Source organism: Dipodomys merriami, unplaced genomic scaffold (genome assembly GCF_024711535.1).
Source record: "Dipodomys merriami isolate MVZ:Mamm:240054 unplaced genomic scaffold, mDipMer1.0.p SCAF_7, whole genome shotgun sequence".
NCBI classification, from domain to species: Eukaryota; Metazoa; Chordata; class Mammalia; order Rodentia; family Heteromyidae; genus Dipodomys; species Dipodomys merriami.
This window is the reverse complement of record NW_027206290.1, coordinates 16,707,736-16,722,649: the sequence shown is the minus strand read 5'-3', so window position 1 is coordinate 16,722,649 and position 14,914 is coordinate 16,707,736. Positions and strand designations below refer to the sequence as shown.

The following is a 14,914-nucleotide window of genomic DNA, read 5'->3' as shown; positions in this document are numbered from 1 at the left end:
AGTATCAATCATATTTTACGTTTGTTTTTCATAACTATTTAGAAGTTTTATGAGCTTGGGAGATTTGTGCTTAAATTTTTAACTTTTTCAGATTCTTGGTTCATAGAGTAGTCTTGTTTCATTGTTGCTTCTTTGTGTGACTGGAGTTGAGTCATCTAACCTCTCAGTTTACCTTAATATACCCCACTGCAAAATGATACTCACGCATACATATTACAAGCTTGAATGAGAGCATTCTTAAGAATGGAGCTATGTACTCCTGATTGAAAGGCTGTGTAAGGATGAACAGCCCTTATTTACAGAGAAGTAGGGCCTTTTCCAAAATAGAAATAATTTGCATTGTTCTTAGTTTCAATCCAGTTTAGGTTAGGTGCAAAAAGATTGTTCTAAGGTTTATTTGGTTTTGTTTTGGGGAGGTTTTGTGTGTGTGTGTGTGTGTGTGTGTGTGTGTGTGTGTGTGTGTGTGTGTGTGTGTGTGTGTAAGGTGGGCAGCATGTTTTGATATACATATATACATATACATAGTGAAATGATTACCAGGCCAGCTTTGTTTGGCATCAGATTCATTACCCTTAAGAGTTTATATTTTAAAGTTGAACGCTTAAATTAGGATATTCAAATAAGTTATTTATTTACTTTGGTCAGTCATGGGGCTTGAACCCTGGGCCTGTGCACTGTCCCTCAGCATTCCAGCTCAAGGCTAATGCTCTACCACTTGAACCACAGCACCACTTCCGATTTTCTGGTGGTTAATTGGAGACTTTCCTGCCTCTGTTGGCTTTGAACTGAGATCCCCAGATCTCAGCCTCCTGAGTAGCTAAGATTACAGGTGTGAGCCACCAGTGTCCAGCATATTTTATATGCTTTTACTTTTCTTATTATTGGAATAGAGTTAGTGGAAGTATCTTTTCTTTTTTCTTTTAATAGACCCTAGATGATTGTAGGTGATTTCCATGACTTTTAATCTCAGGTTACTTTTGTTTCTTGTTTTTGTACCTATCATGCGGCTTGAACTCAGGGCCTGGATGCCGTCCCTGAGTTTTTTTTACTCAAGGCTAGCACTCTATCACTTGAGACACAGCAATACTTCTGGAGATAAGAGTCTCATAGACTTTACTGTCTGGGATGACTTTGAATGGTGATCCTCAGATCTTAGCTAGGATTACAGGCATGAGCCACTGGTACCCAACCCAAGTTACTTTTTTTTTACAGTGCTTAGGATGAACGAATTTAGGATATATTTGCTGTATGAATGAATATTGTCAGTTTATGAAAGAAGATTCTAAGTTTTGCCTCTGAACTATGGTGGTACACATCAGAGCTGAAGATTTGTTATTTTATGGATCATTTGTCATTTTTCCATCCATGTGATATATTTCAAGCATTTTATGATCCTCATTCTCTTCATTACCTTTAGTATGAGTAAGCAAATGTAATTAAATCCTTTCTGGTTAGATTGTATTGTATGAAGTTAACATTTTCTGATTAAATTTTATAGTTTAGTTTTTCTTCTCTTCTTCTTCTTAGAATATTTGGCTTATTGTGCTTCTGGTCAAGCTTACATCAAGTAACGCTTTGTCCTGTGACCTGATTTTCTGCCTTGGTTCACAATGAGCTAAAGAAGGCTGACTGATTATTGAAGTCCCTGATGATGTCAGTGTTCAGTTGTGGCCTGAAATGGAGGAATAAAGTGATGAAGATTGTGAATGTTAGTATTCTTAAGAGACTGAGACCAGAAGTTAAGTCACTTCTATTGGTCTAAGTATTTAAATTGAATAGTTATCTATGAAGGACGTCCTACATGCTAGGCAAGTGCTCTACTACTTGTAATCCTTGAGTTGTCTGTTTTTGAAAACTGGTTCTTCTATTTTCTTTTGTGCTAGTACTATGGCTTGTACTCAGGTCTTGGACACTGTCCCTTAACTTTTTCATTCAAGGTTGATACTCTGCTCTACCACTTGAGCCATAGCTCTGCTTCCAGTTTGTTTGTTTGTTTGTTTGTTTGTTTTTGCTAGTTAGTGGGGAATAAGCATCTCATTGAACTTTTCTGCCTGGGCTGGTTCTATCCTAGATCTCAAATCTCCTAAGTAACTATGATTACAGATGTGAGTCACCAGTGCCCACTGAGCTTGTAAATTCTGGAAAGTTCTCTGTATCTCCTATAATATTGATGTGAAAGGATAGTCAACAATTGTGATTTGTTTTATAATTCTTTACTTTTATCAAGAATTAACAGAACATATAAAAAGTTTGACTTCTTTTTGCTGTAATCAAAGTAGAATTAGGCTTTATGCTAGTAATGGGAAGGAGTAGTTGTCATTTGGAAGTGTCCAAATGGTGCAGTCTCTGAGCACCAGTGCTCAAGGCTAGCACTCTACCATTTGAGCTATAGCGCCACTTCTGGCTTTTTCTGTGTATGTGGTACTGAGGAATGGAACGCAGGGTTTCATGCATGCTAGGCAAGCACTCTACCACTAAGCCACCTTCCAGCCCTTGTCTCAGCCTTTGACATGCCTTCTTCACTAGGCTTAATCATTTCTAGTTGTTTTGTTTTGTTTTTTTTTTTAATTTAAAACTAGAGAGAGGAGTAGCTCAGCTCTTCTTTTTATTCAAACACTTGGAGGCTATTTTGTAGGGTATTAATTGGCCTAACTTCAGTATTGTTAGACATCAAGGAACAGGGAGGCCAGAGGAAAGGGCCAGACGGGCAGAGGGGCCCTCAGAATACACAGTGAAGCAGTGCTTTATGTGGAGCTGTGGCATAGCATAACAGTTACGATAGTAACATCAAAGACTGACCTAGTCACCACCATCACTGTAATTGAATGTAATGAAAAGGTCAGAAACAGGGCTGGGATGTAGCTCAGTGGCAAAGCGCTTGCCTAGCAAGTGCAACGTCCTGGGTTCGATCCCCAGTACCAAAAAAGAAAAGACAAAAAAAATACAGTTAAAAAAAAAAAAAAGGTCAGAAACAGTGTGAGAATTACCAACTCATGACACAGAATAGTTGTGGTTATTTGAATGATTGTTTCTATAAAATAACTATTAAACTTTATTTGGAACCATTGGTAATCAGAAAGTAGATTAGAAATATGTAAAGCCTTATTGTAATTTCCTAGCGTACAGACTGATTGAAATTGTGATTCAGCTTCTTTCCTATACAGAGTAATATTGCAATTTCTACTAATAATTAACAACCCATTAATAATAATATCTTTTACTGTGCTGATATATATGTATATATATAAGCTTTCTCATTAGATTTAAAGAAAATTAGATGAATTCATTCCAGTTTAAAAAAAAAACCAGCCATCCCACTTCTGTCACCCCCCACAAAACCAAATAATGCACACAAAAAACAACCAATGCAAATTATAAAACATATAAACCCAGAGAAACAAATATTTTTTACTTGCCCTTTCATCTCTCAGTGAGAACCACTTAGGTAACTACAAAACCATTCTGCAGATAACTTACAGAATTCTTTATGTGGCAGAGTGTAACAGAGAAACAAAAATACTTTGGGAATCAAGTGCACAGAATGGTCCAAAGTAGCATCTTGTGTACTGTTATTACATACTTCTCTTCCTAATAAGAAACACTTTTTCTGTTTTTTCTTTTATAGGAATATATATGTCCCAGATGTGAATCAGGCTTTATTGAAGAAGTGACAGATGATTCCAGGTATTGTATAAGTTTATGAATAAAAATTAAACATTCTGTTAACAAAACTATTTTCTCTTAGCATTGACTAAGTGGATTGGAAGAATTTGTTTTATAGCTTCTACTCTATTGAGAGAGGGAGAGAGAATGAGTGTGAATACAGTGTGTGTGGTATGTGTATGTGTGCGCACACATACACAACAAGAAAGAGCAGAAGAATAGGACAGGGAAAGGAAAGGAAAACTTAGAAAATGATGTAGTAGTTGTTGTGGTATAATCCACTGATCCTGATTGTGTCATTCCTTGAAAACCACTTCGGCTATTTCAAAAATAGAAACTGGTAAGTTTTCGTAGACTTTGGTTTTCTTCTAGATTATTGGTTAGCTTTTAGTGACCACTTTGTTATCTGAAGGCAGATTTCTGTTACACATCTGTAGTAGGCTAGAAAGCAACATCTGATGGAGACATCTAATAAGCTAAACCAAATATTCTGGGCATGGATGTCAAAAGGGATGTCCTCTGCTTTGAGGAAGCTTTAAAGCCTTAGGTTATTGGGAGACATTTTCCGTCTTCCTGTAATGTTAATTGAAGTTGTCATTCTTGGAATTTGTTCCCAGTAGCTTCACTAAAGATATAAAATGATAAGAAGAAAACATTTTTAAGGTAACAATATATATTTCTTGATTAATATGAATAAAACTATAAAACCCAATTGTTAAATACTACTATACTACTATTAGCTTTATTTATTTATATATTGCTAAATATGATGGCACATTTATTCTTTTGGCTATCTGGTGTAAAGTTGGTTGAACAGTTGAAGAATCTATGATTTGAAGCTTCTTAATCTTGAAGTGACTGAGGATTTTAATAGTAGGAGATAATTCCTTTACTGTTGCTGTTGGCAGAATCTAAAGTTGAAGGTCCCTTCCACAACCAGGAAAAACTACACGTTTTACAGTATGTACTGTGAGTTTTACTTTGTTAATAATTGGTAATTGTATGTTTAATTGAGTTGGAGGTTCTGGGGCAGTATGTGGCATGGAATCTAGTTTGCTACAAACACTTGAATGTTGATAATAATCTTGGTTTTAAGTAACAGTACCAAAACTGAGCCTGTAAGATTAGCATGACAGCAAAATAAGCAACATTGTGTGGAGATGGCATGCTAACTTGGAGGAGCTTTTTATTTGTGCTGTTATAATTGCATCAAATACTTATTTCAGGCACTTAAGCTCTGCATGTGTTGAGAATATTTTGGTTATAGAGAAGTTATTAATGGACTTTTCTCCCTGAGTATTGAAATAGAAATCCTAGTTTCTTGATGCCGATAGTACTTTTGTACTTTCGTAGAGTAGTACCTAATTAAATATAAAGATTATGTGTTTTGAAATAAATGTGTTTGTATTTATTTTTTTAAGCTTAACAAAGCAGGACAGAGTAGAAGAAGATAGAAAAGGGAAGGAGAAGCATCTCCTGCTTGAAATGCAGAATGTGAGGGCAGACTAAATCAGTGTTTTAAATGATGAAAGAACTTGCCAGGCGATGGTCGATCACTCTTGTAATCCTAGTAACTCAGGAGGCTGAGATCTGAAGGTCATGGTTCAAAGCCAGCTGGGGCAGGAAAGTCTGTGAGATTCTTGTCTTCAGTTATCCACCAGAAAACTGGAAGTGGCTTAAAGTAGTAGAGCACTAGCCTTGACAGAGAAAGCTCAGAGATAGTATCCAGGTCCTGAGTTCAAGTCCTATGACCCACAAAAGGAAGGAAGGAAAGGAGGGAGGGAGGGAAGGAGGGAAAGATCTTTTTCTTAGAATCAGTATCTTACAGGCAGCATGATATTTCTATAAAATGGACAAGTGCTGATTTAAGTATTTAGCAATTATAGTGGTTAGGGGTGGGTGGTAAAATTTGGAAGAGGAAGTCCTTGAATAGGTAAAATATTAAGAGGAAACCCTGGCAGGTAAACAAGGAGTAGCAGGTTCCATCTAAACATATGTCTAGAGGAGAAGCTTGTAAAATTTTGTTTGCTCTGTGTGTGTGTGTGTGTGTGTGTGTGTGTGGTGTGTGTGTATGTGTGTGTGTGTGTATGTGTGTGCGCGCGTGTGTGTGTGATTACTGGGTTGAACTTAGAACCTTACTCTCTTGCTTAGCTTCTTTTCTGCTTTGTTTGCTCTGTGTGTGTGTGTGTGTGTGTGTGTGTGTGTGTGTGTGTGTGTGTGTGTGTGTGTGTGTGTGTGTGTGTGTGTGTGTGTGTGTGTGTGTGTGTGTGTGTGTGTGTGTGTGTGTGTGTGTGTGTGTGTGTGTGTGTGTGTTTACTGGGTTGAACTTAGAACCTTACTCTTTTTGCTTAGCTTCTTTTCTGCCACCAATGCCCAGCAGAATTTTTTTTTTTTTTTTTTTTTTGTGGTCTGGTCGTGGGGCCTGAACTCTGGGCCTGGGCGCTGTGGTGCTGAGGAGTCGAACTCAGGGCCTTGAGCATGCAAGGCAAGCGCTCTACCACTGAGCCACCTACCTTCCCAGCCCCATCCCAGCAGAATTTTTAAGCTTTGTAAAATGTTCTCTATGATTAGTTCCCTTCAGTCAGTTGTAAAGAGTTTTGGTTTTTATTGTCTCTCATGGGGCTTGAACTCAGACATGGGTACTGGCGCTGAGCTTTTTTTTTTTTTTTTTTGGGTCCGGTCGTGGGGCCTGAACTCTGGACCTGGGTGCTGTCCCTCAGCTCTTCAGCTCAAGGCTAGCGCTCCACCACTTGAGCCACAGTACCACTTCTGGCTTTTTTCTTTTTACTTATGTGGTGCTGAGGAATCAAACCCAGGGCCTCATGCACGCAAGGCAAGCACTCTACCACGGAGCCACCTTCCCAGCCCTTTCTTTTTTTTTAATGCCAGTCCTGGGGCTTGAACTCAGGGCCTGGGCACTGTCCCTGATCTTCTTTTGCTCAAGGCTAGTACTTTACCACTTGAGCCACAGCACTACTTCCAACTTTTCTGTTTATGTGGTGCTGAGGAATTGAATCCAGAGCTTCATGCATACTAGGCAAGCACTCTACCACTAAGCCACATTCCCAGCCTGACCCTGAGCTGCTTTTTTTTTTTCCCCCTTGGTTATAGGGCTTGAACTCTGGGCCTGGGCGCTGTCCCTGAGCTCTTCAGCTCAAGGCTAGTGCTCTGCCACTTGAGCCACAGTGCTACTTCCAGTTTTCTGATGGTTTATTGGAGGTAAGAGTCTCACAGACTTTCCTGCCCAGGCTGGCTTTGAACCCCGATCCTCAGATCTCAGCCTCCTGAGTAGCTAGGATTATAGGTGTGAGCCACTGGTGCATGGCTTAGTTTTAACTATTTAGCATAAATGTACAGGTATTTTGGGCTTACTGTGAGTTGAAGCACCTTTTACAAAAGCATTAGCATCTGAAGCAAACATGTGTTAAATGGTTTCTAAGTGGAGAGTAAGGCCTGAGAATGATTTTATGAAGTTGGCATATTGCTTTTGGTTTGGATTAACCAGGCATGTTTATTTGCTTACTGGGCACAGCAATGGCTGGTTTGGTAGGGGAATTTTGAAAATTAAAGCTATTGCTGTTTGAAGCACTTTCTGGGTTTTGTGTCATTGGGTGCTTTTGTGTATGCTTGTACATTTATGTTTTGTCTTTTGGAGTTCTTATGATTCATTCTGTCCCTTTTTCTTAAGAGTGTTATCCAGTTTTGCAAATTTCATAGTGACAATGGTATTTACTATTTTTCTACTCTTCAGGATCCTTGAGAATGGGTATTTTATCATATATACATGTGTTACTAATTCAGCTAACAGTTTTGAGTTATTATAGGATGTGGTAATGAATACTCTAATGTTTGACACATAATATACACTCAAGTATATTTGAGGCATTAATAAGAGTCCTTTTCCTACTAATTTATGTTTGTGAAAAGAGAGAAAAAGGTTGAAATAGATGAGGAAAATCCTAGCTATTTATAATAATACAAGGTAGAATTTAGAACCAAAGTCAGACTGGTATGGAAGAGTCTTATTTGGTTGGAGACTTCAGGATTGATTTCAGTGGAGGAAGCAGCATTTAGGCTGAATGCTAAAGGGTGGGTAGGATTAATTGAAGAAGACTAAATACTTATTGATCTCTTTTCTGATGTGCGAAATTCTATTACCCTTTGTATTACCATGTTTAAACATTTCCCCCAAAATTAACTTTAAAATCAATAACCTGATTGAGTAGTTTTTAGTGAAACATTTTCTTAGCCTATTTATTATTATTATTATTATTATTGTTATTGTGTGTGTGTGTGTGTGTGTGTGTGTGTGTGTGTGTGTGTGTGTGTGTGTGTGTTTTCTTTTGCACCAGTCCTGGGGCTTGAATTTAGGGCCTGGTCACTGTCCCTGAGCTTCTTTTGCTCAAGGCTAGCACACTACCACTTGAGCCATAGCACCACTTCTAACTTTTCTGTTTATGAGGTACTGAGGAATCGAACCCAGGGCTTCATGCATGCTAGGCAAGCACTCTACCACCTAGCCCCTCTTAGCCTATTCTAGAATAAATCTTTTTCTTATTTTGGTAAGTCACATTTGAATTACATTGCTGGTTGTAGGTCTTTCTTTATGGGGCTGCCCCTTTCCTCAGATTTTCATTTGATTTAACACTTATTCCCTTGAAAACTACTTGATTTTATAACTTGTTACATTTTTCATAAATCAAACTACATGACAGTCTTCATTTAAAAAAACAAAAAAAATCAAAACAATTTGTTTCTTGTGCCAGCACTAAGGCTTGAACTGAAGGCATCCAGCTCTTGATTGGCCTCCATTCTGGCATTTTTCTGGTTAATTAGAGATAGTATCTCAAAGACATGTCTGCCTAGTCTGGCATTGAACTGTAATCCTTCAGGTGTCAGCCTTCTGAGTAGCTAGGATTACAGGCTTGAGTGACCAGCTCTATAATTTCTTCTGTGGGTCCTGTTGGGATGAGTTGTTTTTCCTTATTGAGCTTTGTTCTCATTATGCCATTCTATATTTAGCTTCTGGGCAGGGAGCTTGTTCTGGGAATAGAATTGCCATCATTTCTTTTTCTCTTTAGTTTTTTAGGTGGTGGTGGCAGCCGGATAGACAATAGCACATCAACACATTTTGCCGAGGTAAGTTTTTCCTTGGCTATAAGGATGCTTTAGGAAGTGGGTGGATGTTATCATCATGACAGATAAGCACTTCCCAGTAGGGTAAAACATTTAAGTTTACCTGGATATATAAGAAAGAATGAGAGCAAGAGTAGCCCTGGGAAAGATCTGTGCTTCATTTGCTGGCGTTTTGACATGCTGCTTTTGAAAAATCCTTGATTACAAGAAAGGTAATAGCTCTGAGCTCTACCATCTCAAACCTGGTAGTGTTTTCCTTTTCTGCTTCTTCATTGTTTGTGTGGCATAAGAGGAAAAAGTTTGTGCTACCTTTGAAATGATATAGCAGCTTCTGTTGTAGTATCATGAGAACTAGGTACAGAAAGAGCATATCAGGATGAGATAATAACTAAGTTGTAGCAAAGCCATCATCACCACCCTACAGTTCTTGTTTTTAGAATTTACCCCTTGTCGGGCTGGGAAGTTGGCTCAGTGGTAGAGCGCTTGCCTTGCATGTCTGAGACCCTGGGTTCGATTCCTCAGCACCACATAAGCAAAAAGAAAAAAGCCGGAAGTGGCGCTGTGGCTCAAGTGGTAGGGCACTAGCCTTAAGCTGAAGAGCTGAGGGACAGCGCTCAGGCCCAGAGTTCAGGCCCCATGACCGGACCAAAAACAAAAGCAAAGAATTTACCCCTTGTCAATATGGTAGTTTGATATAGATTAAGGGTCTTGAATTAGTTTTAGCTTGTTTGTACGTTGCATATTCATATTTATTTATTTATTTATTTTTTGCTTCCCAGTCTGGGACTTGAATTCATGGCCTGGGCTCTGTCTCTGAGCTTCCTTTGCTCAAAGCTAGCACTCTACCACTTAAGCCACAGTGCCACTTCCCACTTTTTTGGTTTATGTGGTGCTGAGGAATCGAACCCAGGGCTTCATGCATGCTAGGCAAACATTCTACCACTAAGCCATATTCCCAGCCCTTATCTTTATTTTTAGAAAAACAAAAATACTATGATTTGAGCATAGGGCCAGGTTATCCACCTTTACCCTTGAGTACCATTTAAAAATGGTATTTAAAGCCTGTGCAGTTGGCTCATACTGTAATCCTAACTACTCAGGAGGCTGAGATCTGAAGATTATAGTTCGAAGCCAGCCCTGGCAGAAAAGTCCCTGTGAGATTCTTCTCTCCAATTACCACTCAAAAACAGAAAGTGGTGCTGTGGCTCAAGTGGTAGAATGCTAGCCTTGAGCAAAAAAAGTCTCAGGGACAGCACAAAAAAAGAGGCTCAGGACCGGCACCAAAAAAACAAAAACAAAAACACAACTCTAGGTTTCTATCTTTTATATTCTTTGAGAATTATCTTGAGGAAAATGGATAATTTCCTGCGGAACTTCATTCGCCCAGATTTTGATGGTGTTATAGTCAAGAAACTTGAGTCTTGTTTTATTAAGGGCCTTGCTTATGGTTGTGGCAGTAATATATAGCTTTAAGTTTTTTGTTAATTCTGCACTGCCTTAGTAATTGAAAGAGGATCAGACACAGCCATCCCAGGGTACCACACAGAGGCGGGCAGGCACAGGAGAAAGATTATTATAAGGTTTATTAGAGGCGCCATATTTCCCCCAAGAGAGAGAGCACATGGCCTCCATCACCATCCAGGTAGCAGGAGGGTCTGGAGAATAGGAAGTGAGGTAGATGGAGTTCAGGTGGGTCTGGGTAGAGAGAGGGAGAGGCCAACTGTATGGCGGGAACTCCAGGAATGGGAGGGGGCCCAGGTGTGGGTGGAGCTGAGGACCAAAGGTGGGCATAATATTAACAGTAATAAATGAGTTTAATAAAGATATCATGTCTTTTGAACTCTTGTTTTTCTCATTTTGATGGATTGAAAAAAATGTAAAATTTGATCTACTTGAAAGGCCTGAAGCTTTTCTGATTTTAGCATTTCCCCTGTGTGTGCTATTTCTGATAACACAGATTGTCAGTTTCTGACTATAGATGTGCAGAAGATAACTTGGTTTGATTTTAGGTACTCTCTTAGGAAATGGAAATAGATTGGCCTGTCTTGTTTTACAGGTATGACTCATAAGGAGGATATGCACTGAGTAAGAAGTGGTCAGTTTCCTAACTTTAGTAATGCTAAATCTGACATGGATGACATGAGCTATCCTTCCTTCAGGTGTTAAAGTTACTGAGTCATAGTTGGTGACTTCATGTTCTTTAGTAGTGATGGAGTTTGTGTAAGGGGTATAATTATGCTTAGTTCTCCCTTGTTACAATTCCTTTACCATTGTGGCTCAATATATACATTTTTCTCTTTTTCAAATTATCTTTGACATTTCAAAATTGGGGGAAAAATCTATCCTTATAATATAGAAGTTATCAGAAAAATTAATGTAAGTTTGTTTTATAGTCATTGTTTTCATACTTCTAGCGGAAAGGTAGAAGTAAATATTATGGTTCCCTTCCTGACAAAGAACTTAAATTTTAACTGGAGAGCAAGTACAAACACATAGAAAAAATAGGGAAACAGGAGAAATAAAGAGTATAGTACACTAATTATGGAGTATATAGAACAAGTTCAGTAAGAGGAAGAGATCTTTTAGGTCATACAGAGGTGACAAAGAACTTAGTCCCTGAGTTAAATCCTGGATCCCACTTACTGGATGTATAACCTGAGTAAAATTACTTCAAATCAATCTTGATATTTCCCTCTCTCTCTCTCTCTCTCTCTCTCTCTCTCTCTCTTTCTCTCTCTCTCTCTCTCCCTCCCTCTCTCTCCCTCTGTCTCTCTCTCTCTCTCTCTCTCTCTCCCCTAGTACCTTCTCCCTTCTTTCTTTCCTTTTTCCCTCCTTTCTTCCGACTCCTTCCTCCTTCTCTTTCCTTCCCCCACTTTGGGAAAAAAGTGGGGAATGAGAATAGTAATACTTACCTCATAGGAACATTGTAAAGATTGAATAAGTTAATGCATGCTAGGTGTGTAGAACCCAGTGTGTGCCTCATAGTGAATATTTAATACATTTTAAACATTATTAAGTTTTTGTCTTCATAGAGAAGTCTCAAATGAGGTAGAATTTAGTTAAGAAAAGATGTAAGTAAAAAAAAAATCTGGGGCTGGGAATATAGCCTAGTGGTAGGTAGAGTGCTTTCCTAGCATGCATGAAGCCCTGGGTTTGATTCCTCAGTACCATATAAACAGAAAAGGCTGAAAGTAGTGATGTGACCCAAGTGGTAGAGTGATAGCCTTGAGCAAATGAAGCTCAGGGACTGCTCAGGCCCTGAATTCAAGCACTAAGACTGGCAAAAACAAAACAAAATCTATCTTAAAATAGTATTTCTTTTTTTTTTGGGGGGGGGGAGGGGTCAGTTGTGGAACTTGAACTTGGATCTAGGTGCTATCCCTCATCTCTTCAGCTCAAGGCTAGCGCTCTACCACTTGAGCCACTGTGCCGCTTCTGGTTTCCTGGTGGTTTATTGGAGATAAGAGTTTCATGTACTTTCCTACCCAGGCTGGCTTTGAACCAGGATCCTCAGATCTCAGCCTCCTGAATAGCTAGGATTACAGGCATAAGCCACCAGCACCCGGCTTAAAATAGTATTTTTAAGCATTCCTCCTAACTGGTTTCAGTTGAATCACTTAAGTATATATTTATATATTTCTACTTTTAAATTTTTACTTAGGACCATATGACAAATATTTTTCTTATGTCTCCTTATAGTTATACATCTTATGACTTATTATTTCTTTATCAAGCATGTATATTTTATGAGCTTGAATTCTTTTGTGTTCACTTATTAATCTATATTAGGTATGTCTGAGTACATGTGATGGTTGATCATTGAAAAGATAGAGGTGAAACAAGTGGAAATAAAAATTTAATTGTTATTCAGATGAATTAGCACTGTGGCCCAATATCCTAAGTTTACAAAGGATAAACCATCTGAGAATTAGAGGTTGCAGAACAGACTTTTAAGTGAAAGAATTTTTATACATTGGATATTTATATGTCAAAATAAGGGTACATATTGTAAGCTGCATATAGGAATTAACTCAAGATGAATAGTAGAACTGTAACATGTAGAACTGTAACATCTGTAAAAGAAAACATAGGAACATTTGTAATCTCAGTGAGGCATATGTGTCACCAAAGCATGATCTATAAAATAGCAAACTGATAAATTGAACATCAAAATAAAATACTTCTGTTCATGAAATAAAAAGATAAGCCATGGAATAGAAGAATATACTTAAAGATCATTTATCTAGTAAAGGACAATGAACTCCTTTTTTGTTGTTGTCAGTCGTTGGGCTTGAACTCTGGGCCTGGGCAATGTCCCTGAGCTCATCAGCTCAAGGCTAGTGCTCTACCACTTGAGCTACAGCACCAGGTTTTCTGGTGGTTAATTGGAGATAGTCTCACAGACTTTCCTGCCTGGGCAGGTTTTGAACTGTGATCCTCAGGTCTTAGCCTCCTGTGTAACTAGGATTACAGGCATGAGCCAAGGAAGGTGTTCATATAGCAAATAAATATACAGAGAGCTACTTGAAATAATCAGTCATTAGGGAAGTGAAATTAACACCACAACAAATTACCACTGAATATTTGTCAGAATAGCTGAAATCTTGAAAACAGATAACTTTTTTTAAAAGGTAAAACACATCTTGATGATCCATCATTCCACTCCTAAGTGTTGTTTACCCAAGAGAAAAAGAATATGAGCCGAGCACAGGTGGCTCACACCCGTCATCCTAGCTACTTAGGAGGCTGAGATCTGAGGATTGAGGTTCAAAGACAGCCTGGGCAGGAAAGTCCATGAGACTCTTCTTATCTCCAATAAACCACCAGAAAACCGGAAATGGCGCTGTGGCTCAAGTGGTAGAGTGCTAGCCTTGAGCTGAAGAGCTGAGGGACAGTGTCCAGGCCCAGAGTTCAAGCCTCACGACCAAATAAATAAATAAATAAATAAATGTGTATACAAATGTTCATAGTAACTTTATTTACACTAGAAACATTCCAAATCTTAACATCTGGATCTATAAGCAAATCGTAGTATATTTATACTATCAAAAGGCAAAATTATACATATATGTAAAAATATGGATGAATCTCAGTTATGAGTTTTTATAAAGTCAAAAAAAACAAAGAGTACGTATGTAACTATGCTTGGTGCATGTCTGAAATCCTAGCACTCAGGAACTTGAGATTGGAGGATCAAGAGTTGGAGGCCAGCCTGGGCTGCATAGGGAAACCTTGTCTCACAAGAAAAGAAATTAAAAAAGGAAAGGAAAGAAAATAAACCAAGAAAGATTACTGCTGCCTGCTCAGGAGTGGGAAGATTAATTACAAGGGGTACTGGGAAGTAGTTGGGGGGTGATAAGAAAGGAAATATCTGGACTGGGAAGGTGGCTCAGTGGTAGAGCGCTTGCCTTGCATGCTCGAGGCCCTGGGTTCAATTCCTTAGCACCACATAAGCAAAAAGAAAAAAGCCGGAAGTGGTGCTGTGGCTTAAATGGTAGAGTGCTAGCCTTGAGCTGAAGAGCTGAGGGACAGTGCCCAGGCCCAGAGTTCAGGCCCCAGGACCGGACCCAAAAAAAAAAAAAAAAAAAGAAAGGAAATATCTTCAGAAACCAAAAGAGTAATTGTTGGGCTGGGAAGGTGGCTCAGTGGTAGAGTGCTTGCCTCGCATGCCATGCATGAGGCCCTGGGTTCGATTCCTCAGCACTACACAAGAAGAAAAAGCCAGAAGTGGTGCTGTGGCTAGTGGTAGAACACTAGCCTTGAGCTGAAGAGCTGAGGGATAGCACCCAAGCCCAGAGTTCAGGCCCCAGGACTAACCCAAAAAAAAAAAAAAAAAAAGTAATTGTCAACTGAAAAAAAATAGCAAAAAAAACATTATCTGACAAACTTATGAAACTTCTTAACTTAGTTGATTTAGCAGATCTCCTCCTTCCCCCAAGACCTGGACTTGAACTTGGTATCTGATACTTTCACTCATTGGGTTGTTTTTTTTTTCCAGTCAGTTGTGGGGCTTGAACTCTGGGCTTGGGCATTGTCCTTCAGCTCTTCAGCTCAAGGCGAGCACTCTACAACTTGTTCTACAGCACCACGTCCGGTTTTCTGGTGGTTTATTGGA

The 14,914-nt window shown here is 38.9% G+C and overlaps 1 protein-coding gene across 2 annotated transcripts in view; it reads left to right on the top strand.

The window, feature by feature from the left end:
* The window catches only part of Rnf115 (ring finger protein 115), a 38,964-nt gene that overhangs the window by 8,842 nt on the left and 15,208 nt on the right, over positions 1–14,914 (top strand). The window contains exons 2-4 of one of the 2 annotated variants that reach the window (XM_070007563.1): positions 3,626–3,684; positions 4,572–4,623; positions 8,745–8,802. In XM_070007563.1, coding sequence (XP_069863664.1) covers positions 3,675–3,684; positions 4,572–4,623; positions 8,745–8,802 — 120 coding nt within the window. In that variant the 5' untranslated portion in view covers positions 3,626–3,674. The remainder of the gene's footprint in view (positions 1–3,625; positions 3,685–4,571; positions 4,624–8,744; positions 8,803–14,914) is intronic. The other variant, XM_070007562.1, reaches the window with a different exon arrangement.